General features: G+C 55.8%; 1 protein-coding gene across 1 annotated transcript; it reads left to right on the top strand.

The window, feature by feature from the left end:
* Window positions 1–5443: 5443 nt before the first annotated feature.
* PLPP2 (phospholipid phosphatase 2) lies at window positions 5444–21865 on the top strand. The gene is given in 7 exon segments (XM_032625913.1): window positions 5444–5608; window positions 8576–8727; window positions 8913–9187; window positions 12430–12487; window positions 12721–12897; window positions 13140–13218; window positions 13221–21865. Coding segments are annotated over 7 exon segments (1035 nt in total). The 5' UTR covers window positions 5444–5556; the 3' UTR covers window positions 13463–21865.
* The last annotated feature ends 339 nt before the right edge of the window (window positions 21866–22204 follow it).

Below are 22204 nucleotides of genomic sequence, written 5' to 3'. Positions count from 1 at the left end.
CCGGCCTCCCTGTGGCCGTGGCTGCTGCTTTGCGGGCCTTCCTGGCCATAACTGCGTTGGTGCCTGTCTGCCTTGGTTTTCAGAATGTTAGTGCCTGGCGCGAGGCTACGGGGGTCCCGCTCGTGGCGCCGTCCAGGGCTGCCTGTGGACGGGAGTGTGTTCAGGAGCCAAGCATCGGTGTTACTGCGGTGTTTACTGCTTCTCTTCTTTCTGCTTCCTCTTAACTGTTGTGCCCGGGCACATGGCCCCTTGCGGTGACCAAGGCGGCCACCCTCAGTCTGTGGTCTCTGCAGAAGGTTGGGTGAGCCTTGTTTCTGGGTCTTGTACCCATAACCGCACTAGTAACTCTGGCTGGGCAGGAGGGGTCTTCAGATTGGCTGGGCGGGGGCCACCTCCTCCCCTCAGGTGGTCGGACAGGCCTCCCAGGGAGGGGCCGGCGTTCCAGGTGGGGGGGGAGTGACAGGAGCACCGAGCACGTGGGCGGGAAGGGTGGCAGCTGGGCCCACAGGAGTGGCATCAGCAGTGGGGTCATGGGGCAGTGGAGGGCCAGGCGAAGGAGGCTGTCCCTCTAGGCCCGGGGACTGGAAATCTGACTGCAAGGTAGCAGGGGCCTCCGAGGCTCCTGAGCTGGTGCAGGGTGACCGTCGCTCCCCTCAGGGGCATTGCCTGCTGACCAGGAACCTTCCGTACTGTTCGTTATCGCTGGACGTCGTGTACAAAGAGGCCCTGAAAGGGGAGCGGCAGGCGACGTGCCGTCCACCTCTGGTTCAGGGGTCTTGGTGGTGAGCCAGGCCCTGCCTTCCTGAAGGTCCACTCGTTTCCATCCCAGACCCGAGGGCAGAGTCGCCAGCTGCACCGCACCACACCCAGGTCCCCCGTTCCGTCCCCGGTGGTAGGGGACACCTGCACAGCCTCTGGGATGGGCTTCTTACAAAGAGAAGCGTCGTCGTACTTTTACTATTACTGTTTCCCAGGTTGTCCAGGGTTTTCTCCACTCTACACAGGGGGGAGTAGAGCTCTTTTGTGACCTACGTTCTAACCATACCGGGCACTTGGTTTGAGGGGCCTTCCCAGGGGACATGCCAGGATTCCATGGCATGGAATCAGGTGACCCTGATTCCAGCCCCTCTGCTGAAGGAGGCTGGCATGAGCCAGGGCCACACTGGAGGCTGGACCCACAGGCAGCTCCCGGGGTTGGGAGGGGGACGGAGGAGGTGGCCCCAAGCTGACAGTCCTGGGCTGGGGCCTCGGCCTCCCTGGCCCAGGACCCTGGGTTCTGGAGTGGGACTGGGCTGTTCAGACCCGACCCCACTGTTTAGCCAACACTTTTGTCCCCACTGTTCTTGTTTTCCTGGCTTGTGGTTCTGGGATGGGGCTGCCAGATGAAATACTGGGCACCCAGTTAGATTTGAATCACAGGTAGACAGATATTTCAGTGTAAGTATATCCCATATAACATTTGGGACATACTTATGGTAACAAGTGACGTGTCGCTTATCTGGGATTCAAATTTAATGGAGTCCCGTGCGTGTCCTCGTTGAATCTGGCAGCCCTATTGCTGGGCTGCTGTAAGGATATGGAGCCTGGGCGCCTGGCACATCGGACGCCCGGTGAATGTCCGGAGATCGGGGCTGGCCTGTGGCTTTGTCCAGCGGCGGCCGCTCCCGTCCCACCAGTCTGGGGGCTGACTGGAGCCCGTAGTGCCTCCCTATCTCGGGGGTCCAGTGGGTGGGGCCTGGCCCTCCCCCACAAAGCAGAATTGGAGGGTGGGCAGTGGCGGCTGCAGAGCTGGAGCGTGGAGGCGTCTGTGGGGGTCCGATGCCTGCTCACACAGCCCCCGCCCCCCCGTAGTTGGAGCCGCAGCCCTTACTCAGAGGAGACTTGGGATCGAGCTCCATGGTGAGCACTTGGGAAGTGAACTCAGCCCCTGCTCCAGTGGGCTGTCCCTACTGGGCGACACACAGGACAGTGGTGGGGTCACGGAAAGGGGGTTCTTGGCCTCTGAGGTTTGGAGGACTCCCTGGCCCTCCTGTGCCGCCCGTGTCACTTTTCCTCGTCAGTCATGACCTGCCTGAAGGACCCGGGCCCGTGGCTTTGCGGGCAGGGGCGGAGGGGTGCGGTGGGAGCTTGACGGCATGCTCGATGGGGTGACCTGCCCTGTCTTCCCTCGTTTCTTGAGAAGCAGGTGGAGACCAGTCTCGTGAAGACGGCTCTGTGACTGTCTCACACGGCTGTGATCCTGCGAGAGTTCGGGCTCTGGCCCCTGGGCTGTTCGTTGCTCACGGGCTCACCCTCATTCAGAAGCAGTGACTGAGCGCCGGGTCTGTGCTGTCCTGCTTCCTGGGGCTCAAGCCTGGGGGTGGGCCGATACAGTCTGAGAGCACAGGAGGGGTGTGGAGGGCACCGTGAGGTCGGGGTGGCCTGCACGAGAGGTGACGTCACTGGGACGGGCTTCCGAATGGGGACTCAGTGCTAAACCGGGAAGGTCACCCTGTCCCCTACCGGAAGGTGGTGCGCCCTTGAGGGGTGGCGGAGTCCTGGGAGCAACGCGGTTCTGGGATTCTGGGTGAATTGACGCTGGGTTCTGACGGAAGCCCACCTTAGGTGCCCACCTCCACCATTTTGTCTAGTGCTTCCTAGCGGGGCAGGCCACTGGTCAAGCACTTCATTATGACCCCAGGGCGGGTGCTGGCCTGTGCCCATCGTGCAGATGGAGAGACTGAGGCGCCGACTGCCCACTTAGCCTTCCTTGCCTGGACGCGCCCGGCACAGCCACCTGGGGTACAGCCTGGGCTCCAGGACCCTCGGCAGGGAGGGAGGCCCGTGTCAAGGAGCTGACTCCAGGGTGGCCTGAACCCCACGAGAAGTGCAGAGAGAGGCGGGGCTGCAGGCTGCATCAGGGGGCACCTACTGTGTGCCAGCACCTTTCTGCCCACGCCCAGCGCCTCTTCCTTGAGACAAGCCTGGGCCCCTCAGGTGGGGGGCGGCAGCAGGGCAGCGGTGACCGCCAGGCACAAGGGGAGGCCCGGTCTCCAGGAGACACAGGTGAGGCTCTCGGGCCCCAACTAGGGGCTCGGTTCCATCATGCCGCCAAGCCCGCCTCCCCGTGGGGCGGGCCTTGCTGGTCCCGGGGGATTCCCCAGCTAGCCCTAGTTTTAACCCCTCATCCTAATCCTTGCTGCCCTCACCACATTTTGACCTTGATCCCGCCCAGGTATTTTAAGGGCAGGGTGAGACAGGTCAGCGGGGTGGTGGGGTGGGGAAGGAGGGTGACCACATCTGCTCCAGACGCATGCTCTCCCTTCAGCCACTTGGTCTCCCGGCTCGTCAGGAACAGGCCATGCTCCTTCCCACCCAGTCTCTGCCCGCGGGAGCCTCCCGGGTTCAAGAACCCCACGGTCTCCACCCAGGCCGGGCCTCTTTGGCGGGCCCCGCCCGGCACGCAGTAGGTGCTTAATAAAGAAGCCCACATTTCATTGATGCCAGTATCCTGTTGCACCTTCCCTACCTAAACTGAAAGTGTCAAGACTACACAGGAGTCACCCGACGGCCGCAAGGCTGAAGTGAAGAAAGTGCCATGATGATGACGCCGGCTAACAGTCACGTAACATGTATGCCAGGTACCTTCGCACGTAGAATTCCGTTGCATGAATGAATGAAGGGATGAATGAATGACAGGGCCCACCCCTCCCTGTGATTACAGCAGGAGGACCCAGTGGACGGAGCCGGAGCCTTCCCGGGGCGGGGCCGCGCTGGCAGGAAGGAGTCCAGGGCTGCTGGATCCCCCTGAGCCTGAAACTGATCCCTGGCGACAGCCCCACCCCTGCTCAGACAGAGAAAAATCTTCCGGGCAAGTAATCTGATTCTTCTGGACGCCTTGGAGGAAGTCTGGGGGTGAGGGAGGAAGCTGCATTTTTAGGATGTGCCTTCCCAACTCCTCAGGGTGTGCGGCTGGAAAGGGGGGGTTGCTGGAATGTGCTTCCCGCACTGTCTCCGCCACGCTGCAGGCGGAAAATCCAGGTCCATCAGCTTCCATGCAGAACCTTGTTATGTCCTGGGGGTGGGCTGAGTTGAGTGTGTGTGTGTGTGTGGGTGGGGGGCGGTGTCTGATGGCCTGCTTAGGGAAAGTTGTTCTGGGGTTCAGGGGCCTCGGCCCAGAGACACCCCCCTCAACCCCACAGTCTGGCCAATGGTGGAGGAGCCACAGATCAGCTGTGCATTGTCGCCCCCCCCCCCCCCCCCCCCCGCAATACCTTGGCTCTCTCCCAACCCTCACTCCCCCCACGGTGCAGGCGTCTGTTCATCCTCCCAGGAAGCAGGGTCAGGGACTCTGAGTTCACGTCTCAGCTGCTTGACCTTGGGCCAGGGGATGCCTCTCTGGAAGCGGCTTCCTTCATCTCTAAAATAAAGCCGGGAAACATCTTTCGGTTTTAAGATTGTTGGAGAGGGTGGGCCGGTGAACGTGGTTTGGGAGTGGGGCTGGGGCCAGGCTGCTTGGGTTCAAACCCCAGCCCTGCCTCTTGCCACTGTGTGACCTTGAGAGAGTGGCAGAACCTCCCTTGTGTCTCGCCAGGTCCAGGCAGGGCTCTCCAGGAGGTGGTGACACGCCCCGAGGCCTCTCATTTGGTTCCAGCCCCAAGGATCCCGTGTGCGTGTGCGTGTGTGGACCTCCTGCACCTCCCAGCTCAGGGCTGCCTCGGGACCGGGTGGGCGTGCAGGGCACAGACCCTAACCCTACCCTTCCTAGCGTGCGGGCAAGTTCCTACCGCCCGCACGATTTGCTCCCTGTAAAAGGGGGTAGGAAGTGTGCCACCCAGGAGAAGGGCCTGGCACAAGCAGGGTGGGCGTTGAGGAACTTTCTTAACAATGCCAGGGATGGAAGGGCTGCAAGGTTTTTAAGCATCAGGAGGAAAGAAAAGAAACCCTGCAGTTAAGCCGTGACACCCCCCATCTATTTGTAGGCACTTCCTGATTCAGACGTATTCAGACAGGCACACAGGAGCTCAGTGCCCCAAAGACGAAACCGAGGCGCAGCCTGCGGGTGCCCGAGCTCCGTCCTCCTCCACACCCCTTCCTGATGGCCTGTCCGTTCACCCCTCACTCATTCCTTCGTTTGTTCGTTCCTTCTCCTGACCCCCGACTCAGCCGACCCAATCCGTGGGTGACCGGGGCGTGCGGCCGGACGCGGACGCTCTGGGGTGACACCGGACTAGCCGTCCCTGAGCCTTAGCCTCCCGGCGGGGGGCGGGGAAAATGCTGGGCACCGACGACCCCCCTCCCCCAGCTCGGAGACCCGCGGCCCCTTCAGCCGCGGGTCTCGTACCGACACTGTTCCCCTGCCAACCCCGCGCGCTCCCCACGTCCCTCCTCCCCGCGCGCCTCGGGCGGGGCGGAGGCAGAGTCCGCCCCCTCCCCTCGGAGGCTCCGCCCCGCCCTCCGCTCCCCTGCCCTGCCCGCCCCTCCCGGGTTGGGCCAGGCTCCTTGGCCATGTGACCCCGCGGCCCGTCTGGGACGCGACGGGACGCGCTGGGACGGGCGCCGGGGGTCGCGGGCAGCATGGAGCGGAGGTGGGTCTTCGTGCTGCTCGACGTGCTGTGCGTGCTGGTCGGTAAGAGCCGCGGGGACCAGGGTGTGTGTGTGTGAGGACCCTTTCCCAGGCGGGCCCATCCCCGGGCTGGGGGCTGCAGCGGCCCCCGGGGCTGCAGCGGCCCTATCTCTCGGAAGCCCCCTGGAGGTGGGGGGAGCCGGGGGAGGACCCTCGGGCCGCGGATCGAGCAACGCGCCCCCGCCCCGCGTGCCCCGGCGCTCGCGCGCGGCCTCTCAGGTCTGTTTCCCCCGCGCATCCCCGGTCGGAGGGGGTCGGTGTCCCCCGCCCGCGGCAGCAGGAAGTCGCTGCCGGGGGCCCCCCATGTCTCCCCTCCCGCCCTGCCCGGCCCGGCCTGGGCGGTGATTCACGCGGGCGTCGGCTGGGCTCGGGCGAGACTGGCGGGGGGCGCGGCCGCGGGTCGCCCCGGGAGGCCCTCCACCCCGCACCTTGGGTCGGCTGGTCCAGTGGGGTCTGGGAGGGCGGAGCCCTGGCCGGGGGCGCACGGGCAGTGGTGTGATTCGAACCCGCGCCCCGTCGCCCTCCTCGCTCGGGCCCAGGAGAGCCAGGAGAAGGACTGGGCCGCAGGCTGTTGTGGAACTGGAGGCCTCGGGGTGGCGCGGGCCAAACCTGTCGGGCGGGTTTGTGGGCCAAGCTGGGGGCAGAGGCCCCCTCCCCGCCCCTCCTCCAGGGTCCTGGAAACAAAGGCTGTGTGTTTGCTCCAGGCTGTGCGGACAATGGCCCCGGAATTCTACCCCACCCCACCCCCCCACCTCCACCCCCTCCCCCCCCCCACCTCCCCGCGCAGGGAGGGGCCCCTCCAGCCTAAACTGCCCTACCCCCAGTCAGGCAGCTGCTCTTCTGCTGGGGACCGAGGGGTCTGCCCTGACTACAGGCAGAGGCCAGGCTCTCCTCGCATGTCCTAGAAGAGACCCTTTTGGGATGCGCCAGGTGGCAACTGGAGGTCCCCGGGGGGCGTCTGCCAACCCTGGGCATCGTTTCCTGAGCACTTATTTATTTAAACATTTGTGTGGCACTGACTGTATGTCAGGCACTAAGCAGCCTGCAAATAATTAAACCTTTTTCTCCAATCAACCTATAAGGGAGTGCTGTTATGCTCCCCAGTTTCCACCCAGAGATGTTCAGGTGCCCGCTGGAGGTCACACAGCAGTGGGGGAGGGGGGTTGGGTGCAGCTGCCATGTGCCAGGTGCTGGGGGCCCGGGCAGAGCCAGCTCCCAGTCTAGAAGCTTCAGGACACAAAACAGTTCAGTCTTAGATGGTGACAAGGGCCCTGGGGAAAACACCAGGGGTTGACACCAGGGCAGGGAGGCTCTGGTGGTGTCTGCTGTGGGTACATCTGAGCTGGTGCGGCCCAGGCAGAGGGAGGCTCCATTCCTGTGCTCTGGGCTCTGTGCCCTGAATCCCGGGAGAGCCCAGCTCCAGTTCTGATTGGGGGTGCCCGAATCTCCAGCGGGGAGGGCTGGGGCTTGGGGACAGGAGTTGGGGGGCTGACTCGATGCCCGGGCCCCCATGGGAGCCCCTGCTCTGCTCAGGCCGTGGGCTTTCTCGGCCTCTCCTCCTAGGCCTCCACCCTGGCCAGAGAGGTCTTTTGGAAACATTCTCCCTCCCTCTGCTGCAACCCTCCTGAGGCCCCCGCCCCTGCCGCAGAGCCCCTTTCCCCAGTGCTCTGCTCTCCAGGCTCAGGCCCATCTCCGGCCTTGGCACTGGCCACCCCTCTGGGGGATGTTTTTTCCCAGGTCTCCCCTGTACTTCTTCCTTTAAGGCACCTTCCCTGTGTGGCCTCCGCGACACCCTCCTGAAGGCCGCAGCCACCTCCCCGATCCCGGTCATCGTGTGCGTATTATTTTCATTCCCAGTTGCTCTCAGCTGCATGAGGCAGATATCCGTGTTCTTCGCCGAGTCTTTCCCTACATCAGCACCATCACACGGTGGTCCCGGAGGCCCTTGAATTTGGCCTTTGGAAGGAGGAGTTGGCCCTGCCCTCCCCCTGCTCTGGTTGTCAGGCCCCAGCAGAGCCACACCCTTTTCCACGTGTCACCTGCCCTGCCAAGGCCAAAGGGCACCCTGCCTGGGTTTGTCTCTGTGCACCCACCCTGGGGAGCAGGGAGCCCTGTGCCCCAGCCGCCCTTGGTCGCCCTTGGCTGGCGGGGCCTCTGGATTCCGGGGCTGCGGCCGCGCCAGGCAGGGCCCGGTCATGACTTGTGGCTCCTGAAAGCACCTTTGGATTGAGCTCCCGGGGCCTGGGCCGGGCCTGTCGGGTCACCATGTGGCCGGTTCAGGGACAACACGTGGATGAGGTGTGTTCCTTATCTCTCTGGCCGGCCCTGGAACAAGGAGCAGAGTGTCCTCCTTTTAACAGATGCCTGTTAAACACTGGCCTTGGCCAGGCCCCGGCAGGCTCCAGGGACTCAGCCTTGACCACGACAGGCGCGGCCCCCACCCCCACCCCAACCCCAGGTGCTCACAGAGCGCTGTGTGTAGCCGGGAGAACCATTCGAGTATCACACGGTGATTGCACAGTTGCTCACAGGCAAGGACCATGAAGAACGGAAGTTTCCTGTCGTGAGAGGGCTCCCAGGAGCACGGAAGGGAGTTCGAGATGTTCTGGGCCACGAGAAGGATGTGAGCAGAGGCCCTGGTGGCTGCCTGCTGGTTTCGTGCAAAGGGCAGAGAGGAGGCTGGAGGGAAGCGAGGCGGGGAGAGGGTGGGCGACGCTGGGGGGGTGGACACCGGGTCTGGGCAGGACGTTCGTGTTTATCTGATGGTGACGGGGAACCACGAGGGGGTTTAATGGGGCAGTGACCTCCCATTTGCTGTGAGAAAAGCTCCTCCTAGCTCTCGGGAGGGCTCGGAGACCCGGAGGGAGGCTGAGGCAGGCGTCCAAGCGCTCGGTGCCGGCGCAGGCTCATCCGTGTGGCCCTGGGGCTCAGAGAACCTCGTGGCTACCGGCCTCCTCTCCCCAACCCCAGCCTCTCTGCCTTCCGCCATCCTGACGCTCGTGAACGCCCCGTACAAGCGAGGATTCTACTGCGGAGATGACTCCATCCGGTACCCCTACCGTCCAGACACCATCACCCATGGGCTCATGGCCGGGGTCATCATCACCACCACCATCATACTTGTAAGGCAGGAGGGGCGTGGAGGGCGGAGGGCTGGGGCGTTAGCAGGTCGAGTCCTGCCCGAGGGGGTGGTGTCTGCGGGGGAGAGGGCCCCCTTGGAGTTCCCAGCCCCCCAGTGACCGTAGGGAGGCCGCGCACCCTGACCCCTTTCTTCAGCGGCCCTGAAGTCCCCGGCTGTTCCCCGCAGGTGTCGGCCGGGGAGACCTACCTGGTGTACACAGACCGCCTCTACTCCCGCTCCGACTTCAACAACTACCTGGCCGCCCTCTACAAGGTGTTGGGGGCGTTCCTGTTCGGGGCTGCAGTGAGCCAGTCGCTGACAGACCTGGCCAAGTACATGACCGGCCGGCTGCGGCCCAACTTCCTGGCCGTGTGTGACCCTGACTGGAGCCGCGTCAACTGCTCCGTGTACGTGCAGGTGGAGGTGTGCAGGGGAAAGCCTGCTGACGTCACCGAGTCCAGGTAGGTGCTGCGGGGGGCCCGGGCCGCAGACACCCCACCCGGGGAGGAGAGTGGGGGCTGGAGAAGGGCCCTCGGGAGCTGGATATTGAGGGATGAGTTGTCAGGTATAGAAGGTACAGGGGCTCCACGCTGGGCAGAGAACAGGCAGGAGCAAGGCCTGCAGGTGCCCGTGGGCCTGTGTCCTGCAGGCGGGGAGGTGAGGTGGCGCCAGGCGTGTCGGGCCCTGGAGCAGACCAGGAGGTTTCAGGAGGAGTGACCCACCTCCCCTAAATTTCAGGCCCCATCCTCACGCTGCTGCTCTGTCCTCTCACCCTCTACTGGTAAACTTTTCATTTAATTGATGTCCTTATTTTCCTTCTTTAAAAATTAGATAAAAATTCGCAAAGTATAAAATTCACCAATTTAACCATCTTAAGCTTCTGTCAGCTTTTGCCTCCTGTATTTTGGGCTCTGTTGTTAGGTGCTTATATCTTTGTAATTGTTATTTTTATACCTTCTTAATGGATGGATCCTTTTCTCGCTATATAATGCTCTTTGTCTTGTTGTTTGTTTTGTGTATATTGTTATCTTTTTCGTTCGTGTTTCAATTTCTCCATTACTGCCTTTTCTGTTAATAGGTATTTACTCTGCCAAAAATTTGCAGCTATATAGTTCCACACCCCCCCCCGCCCCCTTACGAGGTTATTGTCACAAATTATATCTTTATACATGGTGTGCTCATCAACGTAGATTTATAACTACTGTTTTACGTGGTTTTTAGAAAATTGAGCTCTATTTGCCATATAACGTTATGTTAGTTTCAGGTGTCCAACATAATGATGAGATGTTTGCATTTATTGTGGAATGATCCAGTAAGTTTAGTTATGTGCTGTTGTTTTTTCTTTTTTTAATCACGTAGGGAAAAGCAGGACTATAAACCAAAATACATTAACACTGCTGTTTTTGTTCTGTATTGACTTTTACTGGTGACTTTTACGGGTCTTTTTGTGGATTTGAGTTACTGTCTAGTACCCTTCATTCCTCCATGAAAGACTCCCTTTAGTATTTCTTGTAGAGCTTGTAGGTGTATGAGCTATGAATTTTCTTGGTTCTTGTTGGTCTGGGAATGTCTAAATTTCTCCTTTATTTTTACAGGATCATTTTGCCAGATGTAGAATTCGTGATTCACAGGGTTTTTTTTTCCTTTCAGTACTTTTGAGTATGTCATCCTTCTGGCCTCCATGGTTTCTGATAAGAAATGAGCTGCTAATCTTACCGAGGATTCCTCGTACACAATGAATGCCTTCTCTTGCTGTTTTCAAGATGTTCTCCTTGACTGTCTTTTGGTGGCCTGATTATACTGTGTCTCTTTGTGGCTCTCTTTGAGTTTATCCTCTTTGAAGTTCATTGGGCTTTTTGGATATGTAGATTGATGTTTTTCATTTGCTGAAAATATTCTTCAAGTATTCTTCCTGCCGCTTTCTCTCTTCTCCTTTTGAGACTCTTATATGTATATACGTTGGTACATTTGATGGTGTCCCACAAGGCTCTGCGGTTCATTCATTTTTCTTCATTCTTTTTTTTTTGTTGCTGTTCCTTGGACCAAAAGTCTCGATTGACCTATCTCCATGTTCACACACGCTTCTGCCTGCTCAGATCTGCTTTTGAGCCCGTCGGGTGATTTATTTCAGATACTGTAGTTTTGAACTCCACAATTTCTATTTGTTTCCTTTTTATAACTTCTGTTTCTTTTTGGTATTCTCTATTAGGTGAGACATCATTCTCACAGTCCCTTTAGCTCTCTGAACATATTTTAAATGGCAGACTAAAAGTCTTTATCTAGTGAGTCTAACATCTGGGCTTCCTCAGGGACAGCTTCTAGTAACAGATTTTTTTTTCCCTAGGTACTTCCCGCATTTTTTCATGCATGCCTTATAATTTTGTTGTTGTTTTCGAAAACTGGGCATTTTAAATGTTATAATGTAGCAACTCTGGAAATCAGGTTCTACTCTCCCCAGGGCTTGTTTTTGCCGTCTGTTGTAGTTGTTGGTTGTTTGCTTAGTGAGTGTTGTGAACTAACTTTGTAGAGTTGGAGTGGCCGTGAAGTTTGGCTGTTAGCTGAGGGATCAGCTAACGATTGGACAGATAGGTCCTTAAATACCTGGAACCGGGGGGAAAAAATTCCATTTTACAGACGGGCTTTGTGTGCTATGTTGGGGCATGTCAGCTGACAACTCTGCCTTAACCTTTACTTACTTCTTGCTCGGTCAACCAGAGATGAGAGCTTAGGGCCTTCTCAGGTCTTTCCTGAGCCCTGAGGCCCAGCCCTGGCCTCTGGAATCCCAGCCCTTATTCTCCAGAGCTTCTCATTCCCTGACCTTTCCTCCCAAGCTTTTTGGTGAGTCTGTTTGCTGCAACTGCTATCCGTTGCCCCAGGCAGTGGTGACCATTATATTTGCTGTAAATATTTACGACCAGTGATCCAGGGAGCCATCAGACAGGACCGAACTATCTCAGTTCTTTGTAAGTGAGCTCTGTTCTTCGTCCACGGCCACCACCAATCTGATTCTTACCATTGTTGTCAGTTTTTTAGTTGCTTTTATGGGGTGGGGGGATGGACCTTTGGAGTCTCTTAATCTGCCATCTTTTCTCTTGTTCGTTGATGTCCTTTGTTAAAACCTGAAATTATATAAAAAGAAAATGTGGGGCTTCCCTGGTGGCGCAGTGGTTGAGAGTCCGCCTGCCGATGCAGGGGACACGGGTTCGTGCCCCGGTCCGCAAAGATCCCACGTGCTGCGGAGCGGCTGGGCCCGTGAGCCATGGCCGCTGAGCCTGTGCGTCCGGAGCCTGTGCTCCGCAACGGGAGAGGCCACAGCAGTGAGAGGCCGGCGTACTGCAAAAAAAAAAAAAAAAAAGAAAAAAGAAAACGTGAGCCTTGTATCAGCAACCACAGGTGGAAAATAGTCTTGAAAAGAAACACAGTGAAAGTGAAGCTGCTGGCTGGACACAGTTGTCTGCCCTCAGTTCTGAGTTCAGGGCCTGCAGCGTCTTTGTGGTGAGGCCTTAAAGACCGTGAGACCCGATCGCATTGTCAGAGAAATGGAAAGGGAAGAACTGATGGTGTCCAACGGTGGCCGTGTTTCTACCTGAAATCTTCCCAGACTCTGGGAGGCATGGCAGGATGGGACCGGGGCCGGGGGTGTTTGAAGGCAGAGGTGCTGAGTGTGGGCCCTCCTGAAAGCTGCCGTACTCTCCTTTCTCAGATTATCCTTCTACTCTGGACACTCCTCGTTTGGAATGTACTGCATGATGTTCTTGGCGGTGAGTTTGTTTCTCTGTGACTCGCTTGTTGTGGAGTGGTGGCCTAGGCCCTTCCCTGGGCCTCAGTAAAGCGGGGTGGGTGGAGGTGGTGATGGATGGGCTCTGGCTTGTTGATAAAAACTGGAGGCCCTGGGCCCACAGGTTCCAGGCTCCTGGCCTCAGTGTCACCGTCTGTGCGTCCGGCGGGGGTGGGCGGGCAGGCTCCCATGCTGACGGCTGCTCTTGGCCCCCAGCTCTACGTGCAGGCCCGGCTGTGCTGGAAGGGGGCACGGCTGCTGCGGCCCACCGTGCAGTTTTTCCTGGTGGCCTTTGCCCTTTACGTGGGCTACACCCGTGTGTCTGACCACAAACACCACTGGAGTGATGTTCTCGTTGGCCTCCTGCAGGGGGCGCTGGTGGCTGGCCTCACTGTGAGCTCCCGGGCCCCGACCCCCTGCCCTGACCAGAGATCCCCCTCTGGGGCCCTGCTGCCCTCTCTCTGCCTCTCCAGGACCCTAGCCCTCTCCTCCCATCTTTCCCCCCCTCTGCTGTCCTCACTGACCCCGCCACGGTGCCCCTCAGCTCCTGGGCTCTTCTGCCCCTCCCTGCCCTGTGCTGCCCCGTCCCGTCCTGCCCCCGCCCAGTCAGCTCCTGCCTTCCTCTCCTCTGCTAGGTCCGCTACGTCTCCGACTTCTTCAAAGCCCGGCCCCCGCGGCACTGCCTGGAGGATGAAGAGGTAGAGCGGGCACCCAGCCATCACTGACACTGGCCCTGGGCGAGGCTGGCTGCAGCCTCTGCGGGTCCCCTCCTGCTGGGGCTCGGGCTGTGGGCAGCGAGCGTGTCCATGGTCCTGGCAGGTCCCTAAGCCAGGATGGCTGGATCCTGGCGTGGGTTCCACTAACTCCACCTCCATGCACTGGGCTAGGGGGTACCTGGGGCAGCCCTAGCGTGTGGAGGGGGACTCTTCCTCAGAATCCCTGTCTTTTGTTGGATTAGGGAAGGGACTGAGAGATCCCAGTGGATGCCGGTTTTGTAAAATGTGACGTCTATGTGGATTTTTAGTAAAATAGGGCGTTTGCTTGACAGATGTTATCAGCACCTCTTCCTTATGGCTGTTCTGAGGACTCTGTTCCTACAGCAGAGGGGGGAGACCCTCTCTGGTTGGGGGCTCAGCTGAGCGAACCAGCCATGCCTGCGTTGCTGCTCTGGTCACGTGGGCAGGAGGGGTGCAGGAGAAAGGCCGACTGCCCGTTCCACTCTCTGTGGTGCTAAGGTTGGGGGTCAGGTGGACCTGCACAAGCAATCGGGGTGTCACCCTGCAGAGAGAGCCCTGAACGAAAGACACCTGCCGTTGTTTGGCCCCTGGGGCCGGGGAGGCTAGCAGAGACCCGAGTCCACGTCGCGTGGAGAGGTGTATTTACAGCTCTTCCCTCCTCCCAGTAAGGAGGCCTCTGCTGGGGGTCCCTGTGCAGGCCCCCAAATGTAAGGGCTTGGGAAGAAGTTCAGATGTGGTTAAGACCGTGGCCACAGGAGCCTGGGTCCTCATCAGCACCCCCAGAGACTGACTGTGTGCAGGGCTGTGCTCAGGTCCGCTGGGAGGGCAGCTCCCGTGGGCTCTGCCAGGTGGAGCCTTGCAGTGGCTGGTGTTGACTTTGAAAGATCACACATGGGGTTTGGGCCTGGAGTGGGCTCCTTGTGCCCTTTTCTGCTGGGGGATATACCACCCCAGCCCCGGCCCAGGCCTCAGAGTCCCTCCCCTTCGAATGACCGGGACCTCTGCCCTCGGATCGTCCCGTCTCAGTAGTGCCCACCTGCGTCTGTCCACTCCCTGTGTCCCTGGAGGACTCACTGAAGCTGAAACTCCCCCAGTCCTGACCCCTTCCCTCTGGTCACATGGACCCCTGTGCACATGGGGCTTCAGAAACGGGCCCCCATGACTTCTGCCCTGGAATGGGAACCGCTCACTCACCATCCGCAAAAGTGAATGTCAGGCAAGCGGCATAGATCAGGCCATAAACAAACCTTAAAGAGGGAAAATAGGTTCAAAACCTTAGCGTGGGGAAGACTTTTGTAACTGGGAAAAATAGAGAACGGGAAGTAGAGGGAAGCTGGGGCCCAGGCCGAGGCGGGGGGGGGGGGTCAAGCGGTGGAACAGACGATGGGGGATAGACTCCATGTGCCAGGAAGGTGTCCAAGGTGACTGAAGCTTCTGGACCTGATCACTGATGGGCCGGGGTCCCTGAAACTTGCAGAACACACAGAGCTTACCTGCTCAACCAGAGCGTAAGTAGGAAGTTTAATCTTTCGTCAAATATCTGGGCAAAATGGGTGATTTAGTTTTAAGAGTCTGTTTTTGTTTTACCTGCGCCCAGAACCTGTCTTATTCTGTATCCGTTTCAGGGTGTTCCCGTCTGGTCTTAGCAGTGCCTGGGGGCCGAGATGCAGCCTAGCAGCCTGCACTGGAGGCCAAGATGGAGAAGATGAAGATCTTCACGGCCACCGTGGCCTTGCCCTCAGCCTGTGGTAGACGGGGAGGGAGGTGGCACACACACTGCACGTCAGCAGGACGCTGAAGGTCAGGAACTTGGCTTCCTTGAAGGTACTGGGCAGGTTCCGGGCCAGGAAAGCCCTGGTGAAGCTCCCCAGGGCTAGGAGCCCAGGTTTCCCAGGGCACAGTAGAAGACAGGGACCAAGCCCCCAGTTGCAGGCGAGGGGGACACATCTAGGCTTGGAGTGCGTGTCTGTGTCAGTGAAGAGAGGAGAGGTTCCCAGGCAGATTCCACAGAGAGTCGGGTGGATTGGGGAGCGGATGAGAAAGGTGAAGTCGGGTGCCCCTGACACCAAGCAACTTTCCTCCCAGGAGCAGTGATCCTGAAAGTCAAGACCACACAGAGGGTTTTGGCCCAAACAGTGGAAACAGCGCAGTAAACACCGTGCCAGATGTGGTTGCTGGAGGGCGCAGGTGGCTGTGCTGGGACGGCCGATGAGGGGTGAGCAGCACAGAAAGCCTGGGCACAGGGAGATTAGGAGGACGCAGCTGAGAGTCTCGCTCTTGGCCTTGACTGTGGGCGAGTCTCGGGCTTAACGAAGACCCCAAGGACCACAGCTGTGAGAGCAGCGGAGGAGAGAGCCGCCCCCAAAGGGTCCTCAGAAGCTGAGCAGGTCACAGCCGTTGGGGGGTGGGCAGCGTTCTTTCTTACTGTTTGAGTATAGGATGCTGTACACATTGGTTTGCATCTGACAAGAAGAGCAGAGATGCAGTGTTTCAGGTGCAGTAATTCTTACGAATCCAAGCATCAGTTTGTGGTCACATTGGAAGTTAGGACATACTGATAACACCCAGGCAGCGCTGTAAGGAAACTTTCGTGCGTAATTTGAGGTTTACGGTCCTTATGGTTCTATGGCGAGAATAGTCTTTTCTCTTTACATGGAGGGGGGTGGGGGTGGTGTTTCTTTAGTTGATTCTCATGGGAAACTCCTAGGTTCTTAGCCAGGTAAATACCATTTCTCATGGCGTGTTCTCGACGCTCAACATTCCGTCTACCTTCTGATGGCGGGTTTTGAGAACCCCTCCTAACTGAGTATCGAACCATATGCAGGAATTTCTGTGCAGTGCGGTGCTGTGGTTCTGTGGGAAGTCATGCTTGCTTTTCCACAGGTGAGATTTTGTAAGGGCTGTGACTGACAATATTTCACAGGACAAAAATGGGATGAAAATGTGGCAAAACGTAGTAATTATGAAGTTTGCCTGTTTGTGTATAGGAATGCATTATGTCACTCTCTTTACTGTATTTTGAAAACTTTTACAGTAATTCAAAACAGGAAAGCTCTGCCTAAGTAAATCTTCCTAAGCTGAAAAATAATGCATTCATTCCTCATTCACCAAATAAATCCCTGTTTAAGTTGGAACAGGGCTTCCCTGGTGGCGCAGTGGTTGAGAGTCCGCCTGCCGATGCAGGGGACACGGGTTCGTGCCCCGGTCCGGGAAGATCCCACATGCCGTGGAGCGGCTGGGCCCGTGAGCCATGGCCGCTGAGCCTGCGCGTCCGGAGCCTGTGCTCCGCAACGGGAGAGGCCACAGCAGTGAGAGGCCCGCGTACCGCAAAAAAAAAAATAAAAAATAATAATAAAATAAAAAGGAATTATTAAGTTGGAACAACGTAAAATCCTAATGGAAAAACTTTGTAACGTTGGTTACTGTAGCGGTTTCTGCTCATGGGTTCCCAGCAGCAGTGGAGGTCATGACGTTCATGTCTGTCTGACCGACCACAAACAGGCCATTGGTAGGGACTTTGTGGAGGGTCACCCCCTGAGGCTGTGTGGTTTGGGGATCCTTCCTGGAGGCTTCGCAGCCTCAAGCCTGCTAGACTAGCCCCTCCAGTACCGTCAGCCGTCGAGCACCTCTTATGGGGGGCGGGGGGGGGGTGCGGTTCTACTGCAATTTTTAAAACCTGTGCTTTTCCTTCCGCCTCTCTTAGCATATTTTCAGCAGCTGGACAGCTCCTAGGTCTCCTGTCAGCCTGCTGACTTCCCGTATCTGATGTAAAGATGCCCCAGAATTTTTCTGTTGGCCTCATTTTCATCAGTGTGATTTTTTGGGATCCAAGTAGCCCAGTTTATACAATCGAGAGCTACATTTTTGGGTGAACCTAGGGCACTAAGTAACAATTTCCAACTGGAAAAAGGCTGGAATCACTTGACAACAGGCATCCACCCTGCAAGGGTGCCCAGATCTCCCCTGTGCATGTCTTTCCTTGGGCCCCAGAGAGAATGCTCACCTCTCACATCATCACAGACCAACAGCCCCGCCCGGGTCCAGCCACGGGGCGCAGCAGCCACAGCACGCCTGAGGCCAGAGGAACACTCCCGGAGGCCACCTGACTCAGACCTGGTGACTGACCCTTGACACTCAGCAGAAGGTCACGGGGACCTTCAGTGACCTGAATGGGAAGGAGAAAAGCATGGTCAGTTTCTTCTCCAAGGGAACCATCAAGAGAGAATACCTCTGTGGTACTCATTTGAATCCTATTCCTTTTCACCTGCCATGGAAAGTGATCTAGATATTAAACAGCGTTACTTTCAGTAAGTGCAGCTGCAAGGGTTTCTTCGTACCACGTTTTCTTTTCTTTATGTTTCTGGCCACACCGCACGGCTTGCAGGGTTTTAGTTCCCTGAGCAGCGACTGAACCCGGGTCCTGGCAGTGAAAGCGCCAGGTCCTGACCACTGGACCACCAGGAAACTCCCCATATTTTATTTTCAACGTCACCGGAAGGGCTACCCGGAAAAATTGCTCAGAACCTATTTCTAGGACCTCCTGCGGTTGACTTCAGCCTGTAAAGTCTTCATTCTCTCCCTTGTCGTTGCCGAGTCAAGTAAAGAATATGCCGCTCCAGTTCTGTGCAGTCCGGTTTTCCACCTTGAACGATGTACAAGGACATTCTCTCTTCATCTGTTTTACCGCCGTGTTCTGTTGCTGGACAGGATGTATATTCATCTCTGCCCCCGCCGCGCCTTCATCTCCACTTGTGGGAATTTGTAGAGGTCCAGCAGTGTCCCCCTGAGCAGGAAAAAGCTGATGTGGTTCCTGCAGTGACAGCGGTGGCTGTGTTCTCTTTCTCACAGGTGAAATACAGGTTGGTCTGGCCCGCTCCTGACAGCCATGCCAGGGAGCTTCGCCGAGGTCCTTTGGTCTCTTTCGTAGGAAATGTACACGTGATATCCTAAGGGTGTGTTAGGTGGGTGATTGGTGTTCCTGTTGATCTCCTCAGGGTCAAGTCCAAAGATCAGAATGTAAATATAGTTTCTGAATATCCACCTGCATTAAAGGAAGAGCATTAGGGATCCGAAGTCATCCACACATGCGGTGATTATCTGTTAGGCTAATCACAGGGCACCATGTGGTGCTTTGTCCAAATATGGAAGCCACCAATGACACGTGGCTTTTTAAATTCAAATTAATTTAAATGAACAAGATAAAAATCCAGTTTACCAGTCACAGTAGGCTGAGGAGAAGAAAAAGGATATTTCTGTCATTGGAGGAATTCTTTTGAGATATTCTAGTTTATAGAGAATTAAAACTAAGAAAATTCAGTTAGGGTTAAGGTTCCAAGTTAGAGTTAAGGTCAGGGTCAGAGGTTAGGTTCAGGATGAGATTAAGGTCAAGGTCATCATTACGGAGTGAGGAGGTAGCTCCATATCCTTGGTGGCTGAGTGACTATATCAATTAATTGGAATTCTCTGCATAAACTAAACTGAGGGGGAAAATAGACGGCCATACAATTATAGTGGAGACTTTGCTATCCGCTTTTGGTAGTGGGTGGATCTAACAGACAGAACCAACAACAAGCAAAAATAAATAAATAAATAAAAATAAAAATCGGTGGACTTGAATAACACCACAGACCGAATGGACCTAACAGACATATGTGGAACTTTCAGCCCAACAACAGCAGGATGTACATTCTTCTCAAGCACATATGGCACATTCTCAAGTATAGCTCACATGTTAGGTCAACAACTCTTTAAGAAGATTGATATATACCAAGTATCTTTTCTAACCACAGTGGAATAAAACTAGAAATCAATAGTAGAAGGAAAACTGGAAAATTCACAAATAGGTGAAAATTAAATAACACACTTTGAACAATCAGTGGGTCAAAGAAGAAATAAGAAGTGAAATTTAAAAATATCTTGAGACAAACAAAAATGGAAACACAGCGTACCAAAACTTGTGAGATGCAAAGAAGTAGAAAACTGTCCCTGTTTGCAGATGACATGATCTTATCTATAGAAAACCCTAAAGACCAGAAACAAAAAACCTGCTAGAAATAAATGCTCTCAGCAAAGTTGCAGAATACAACTCAAAAATCAGTTGTTGTATCTATACGCTAATTAGTAGTGATTAATGTTGAATCTTTTCAGGTGACGTCATCTGTAAACCTTCTCTGGACAATTGTCTATTCAGGTGCTTTGTTCATTTAAAAATTGGGTTGTTTGTGTTTGGTTCAGTTGTAAAAGTTTTTTGTACATTAGGGCTAGAGTTAGGATATAAATGTTAGGGTTTAGGGTTGGGATTGGAGTCAGGGGTTAAGGGTCAGGATCAGAGTTAGAGGTCAAAGTTTAGAGTCCAAGGTCTAGGGTTCCAGGGTTAGGGTTATTAGGGTTTAGGGCTTGAAGTTGAAGGTTGGGGTTAGGTTTAAGCCTCACTGGCCCACTTCCCCCTCTTCGTTCCCATCTCTCTGAGGCCTCCAGGATGGATAGGACTCACCTGGTCACGAGGCCCTAGCCTGACAAGGGTCTGCATGGTACCAGGGGCCTCAAAGAGACCCTCAAGTCTGACACATGAGTCAGGAGTTGAGCTGGACAGTTGGTTGTCTGCCCTGCCTAGTCCTGGGCTCTAGACAGTGGAAGAGTGAAATGTCCACACTGGTCACTGACTGTTTCAGTCCAACCTAACCTCATTCAAGGATTGTGAAGGGCCTCAGAAGTCAGGCGGGGAAGGTGATGCTGGCCCCTCTCTATCCGGGCAGTCCCCAGATCCAGCACAGCCCTGACACATGAGGGTACTTAGTAGACGTGTATAGATCTATGCAGGACTGGGTGCAGCGACCTGCCAGCCCCCAGGTGCTGCCTTCTTGATGGCTGATGTGGCCCTCCTGGGACTTGCTGAATCCTTTGTCCCATCTGAGTGGGCAGCAGAAACAGGTCTCAGAACAGCCCTTGGTTTCCGACCATCCAGGCAGGCATCTGTGGCTCTCCAGCTCAGGTCAGTCTGGGTCCCCTCAAGCCCCCGTGGCCAATTACTGAGCTGACCCTGCTGCTGGGCCATTGACCAGCTACCGGGGCAGCCTAGAGAGCCCCTTGGGATTTTCTAATTCCCAATATCCCCACGGTTGGGAAGAGGGCCTCCTTCCTCACATCCAGTTAGGTAATGGCCCTCTAAACGTTGAGTGTGGCCCTGGCCACCGCAACCAGACGGTGGCCCTGCAGTCCTTTGCCCTTCTGGTTGTAACAAAGTTTGACATTCCTGTTCATTGAGAATCAAAGATATGGGAGCAACTGGGCCTCCCAATGGGCAGTTTCACACTAAGGCCTTGTGTTCTTGGAGAGCCATGTGCGTCCACGGTCCAGCCCCTGTGGTCTCCAGAAAGCCAGCCGACTCTGGATTCCATGGTAGGGAATAATCCTTGAGCGTCCCTCTGCTTCACTGAGCCAGTTTCCTTGCCATCCTAGCATTCGGTCGAAGGCACATGGGCTGTTCTCGGCCAGTCTCTGAGATGCAGGGATCCAGTGCCCAAGGCGGGAGCCCTGAGTTTACCACCAGTACCTACCTTGCTTTTTCAGCAAGTGGAAGAGCTTGCCATCCTGGGAGAACAGCAAGGGCACTGGGTGTGCGGCTGCAGCCCCTGACCCTGAGTCAACCCCTTCTTTCCCTGGGATTCCGATCCCACAGCTGTACAGCGGGCTGTCAGTGACGTGGAATCTGCTGCTTTCACTGAGCTGGCATCTGTCCTCATGTCCAAGTCCAGCACCTCAGCTTTCCTTTGGGAACTACCTCTCCCCTGCTTCCAGTCTAAACAGTTCCAGAGGGCTGACCCTCCATTTCACCCACCGTGAAGACAGGTGTATGATCCAAGTCTAGCCAGTCCCATGTTCCATCCTGTGGGTGCTCTGATGGGCTCAAGGATGAGAATGTGACCCAAGCCAGGCCAAAGGCATTTAAAGCTGTCATGGAGCCCTAGGGACGCAGAAACCCTTCACAGTAGACCCGCGGAAGCAGTGAGAGAGACTGTGCCTGTGAATGGGCCACCCCAGGGCACTTAGGGTAGGGCTGGAGAGGGACCGGGAGGTCACACCGCGAAAGGGTGAGCCCCTGGGTCTGCCAGGTCCAAAGCCGTTCTTCAACCTGCCTCTTGCAACGATTAGTTTACTTCTATCATTTAAAGATAGTAGTTTATTTTACTTCAGTAAGTGTGTCCAGTCACTTGCCATCAAAAAAGTCCCGACACTTGAGAGAATCCGTAATCCCTGAGATTCCTTCAGTTGTCCTCACTGGGTGTGGCATGGCTGGAAGAGTTGAAGACACTGGTTGGGGTCTGGTTTTAGGGGAGCTGCCAAACATCTCTGTCCCTGTTCCTTCCTTTTCCCGGGGGAGGAAGACCCCTGAACAACGAGCAAAGAACCAGCAGAGGGAAGAGGCCCCCGGGTGGTTAACTGGTCTGTTTGTATTTTCTTTATTTTAGGGTCAGTTTCGTTACTGTGTATTTTTACTAGGAAATCACCCATTTCCACTAGTTTTCCAGTTTGATGCGGTAGGTTTCTCATATTTGACTTTCGATTTCTCCTCTTCTTCTAGTTTTCTACAGAACTGTTACCATTAGTGAACCGATATTCATACGTCATTTTAAACTAAAATGTCCGTCTTTTATTTGGGTTCCCTTCTACCTTTTCTGTGCTAGGATCCCATCCAGGGTATCACATGACATTTATCTGTTATGTCTCTTTGGGCTCCTCTTGGCTTTGACAGTTTCTAGACGCCTTGTGTCAATGACCTTGACGGAGGTAGGTCACCGTGCAGACCCCACACTTCAGGAAAGGGGAGTTAGCTTCACTTCCCTGATGCATGGTTGAGTGTCTTATCAATTGTTCGGAATCCCCCTGCATACGAGATTTCTGTTCAACCTCATTTATTAAAAAAAAAAAAAAAAAAAAAGCTGTGCGATCATTTATTTCTTACC

This window comes from Phocoena sinus, chromosome 3 (assembly GCF_008692025.1).
Source record: "Phocoena sinus isolate mPhoSin1 chromosome 3, mPhoSin1.pri, whole genome shotgun sequence".
NCBI lineage: Eukaryota > Metazoa > Chordata > Mammalia > Artiodactyla > Phocoenidae > Phocoena > Phocoena sinus.
This window is presented reverse-complemented; position numbering and strand designations above follow the sequence as displayed.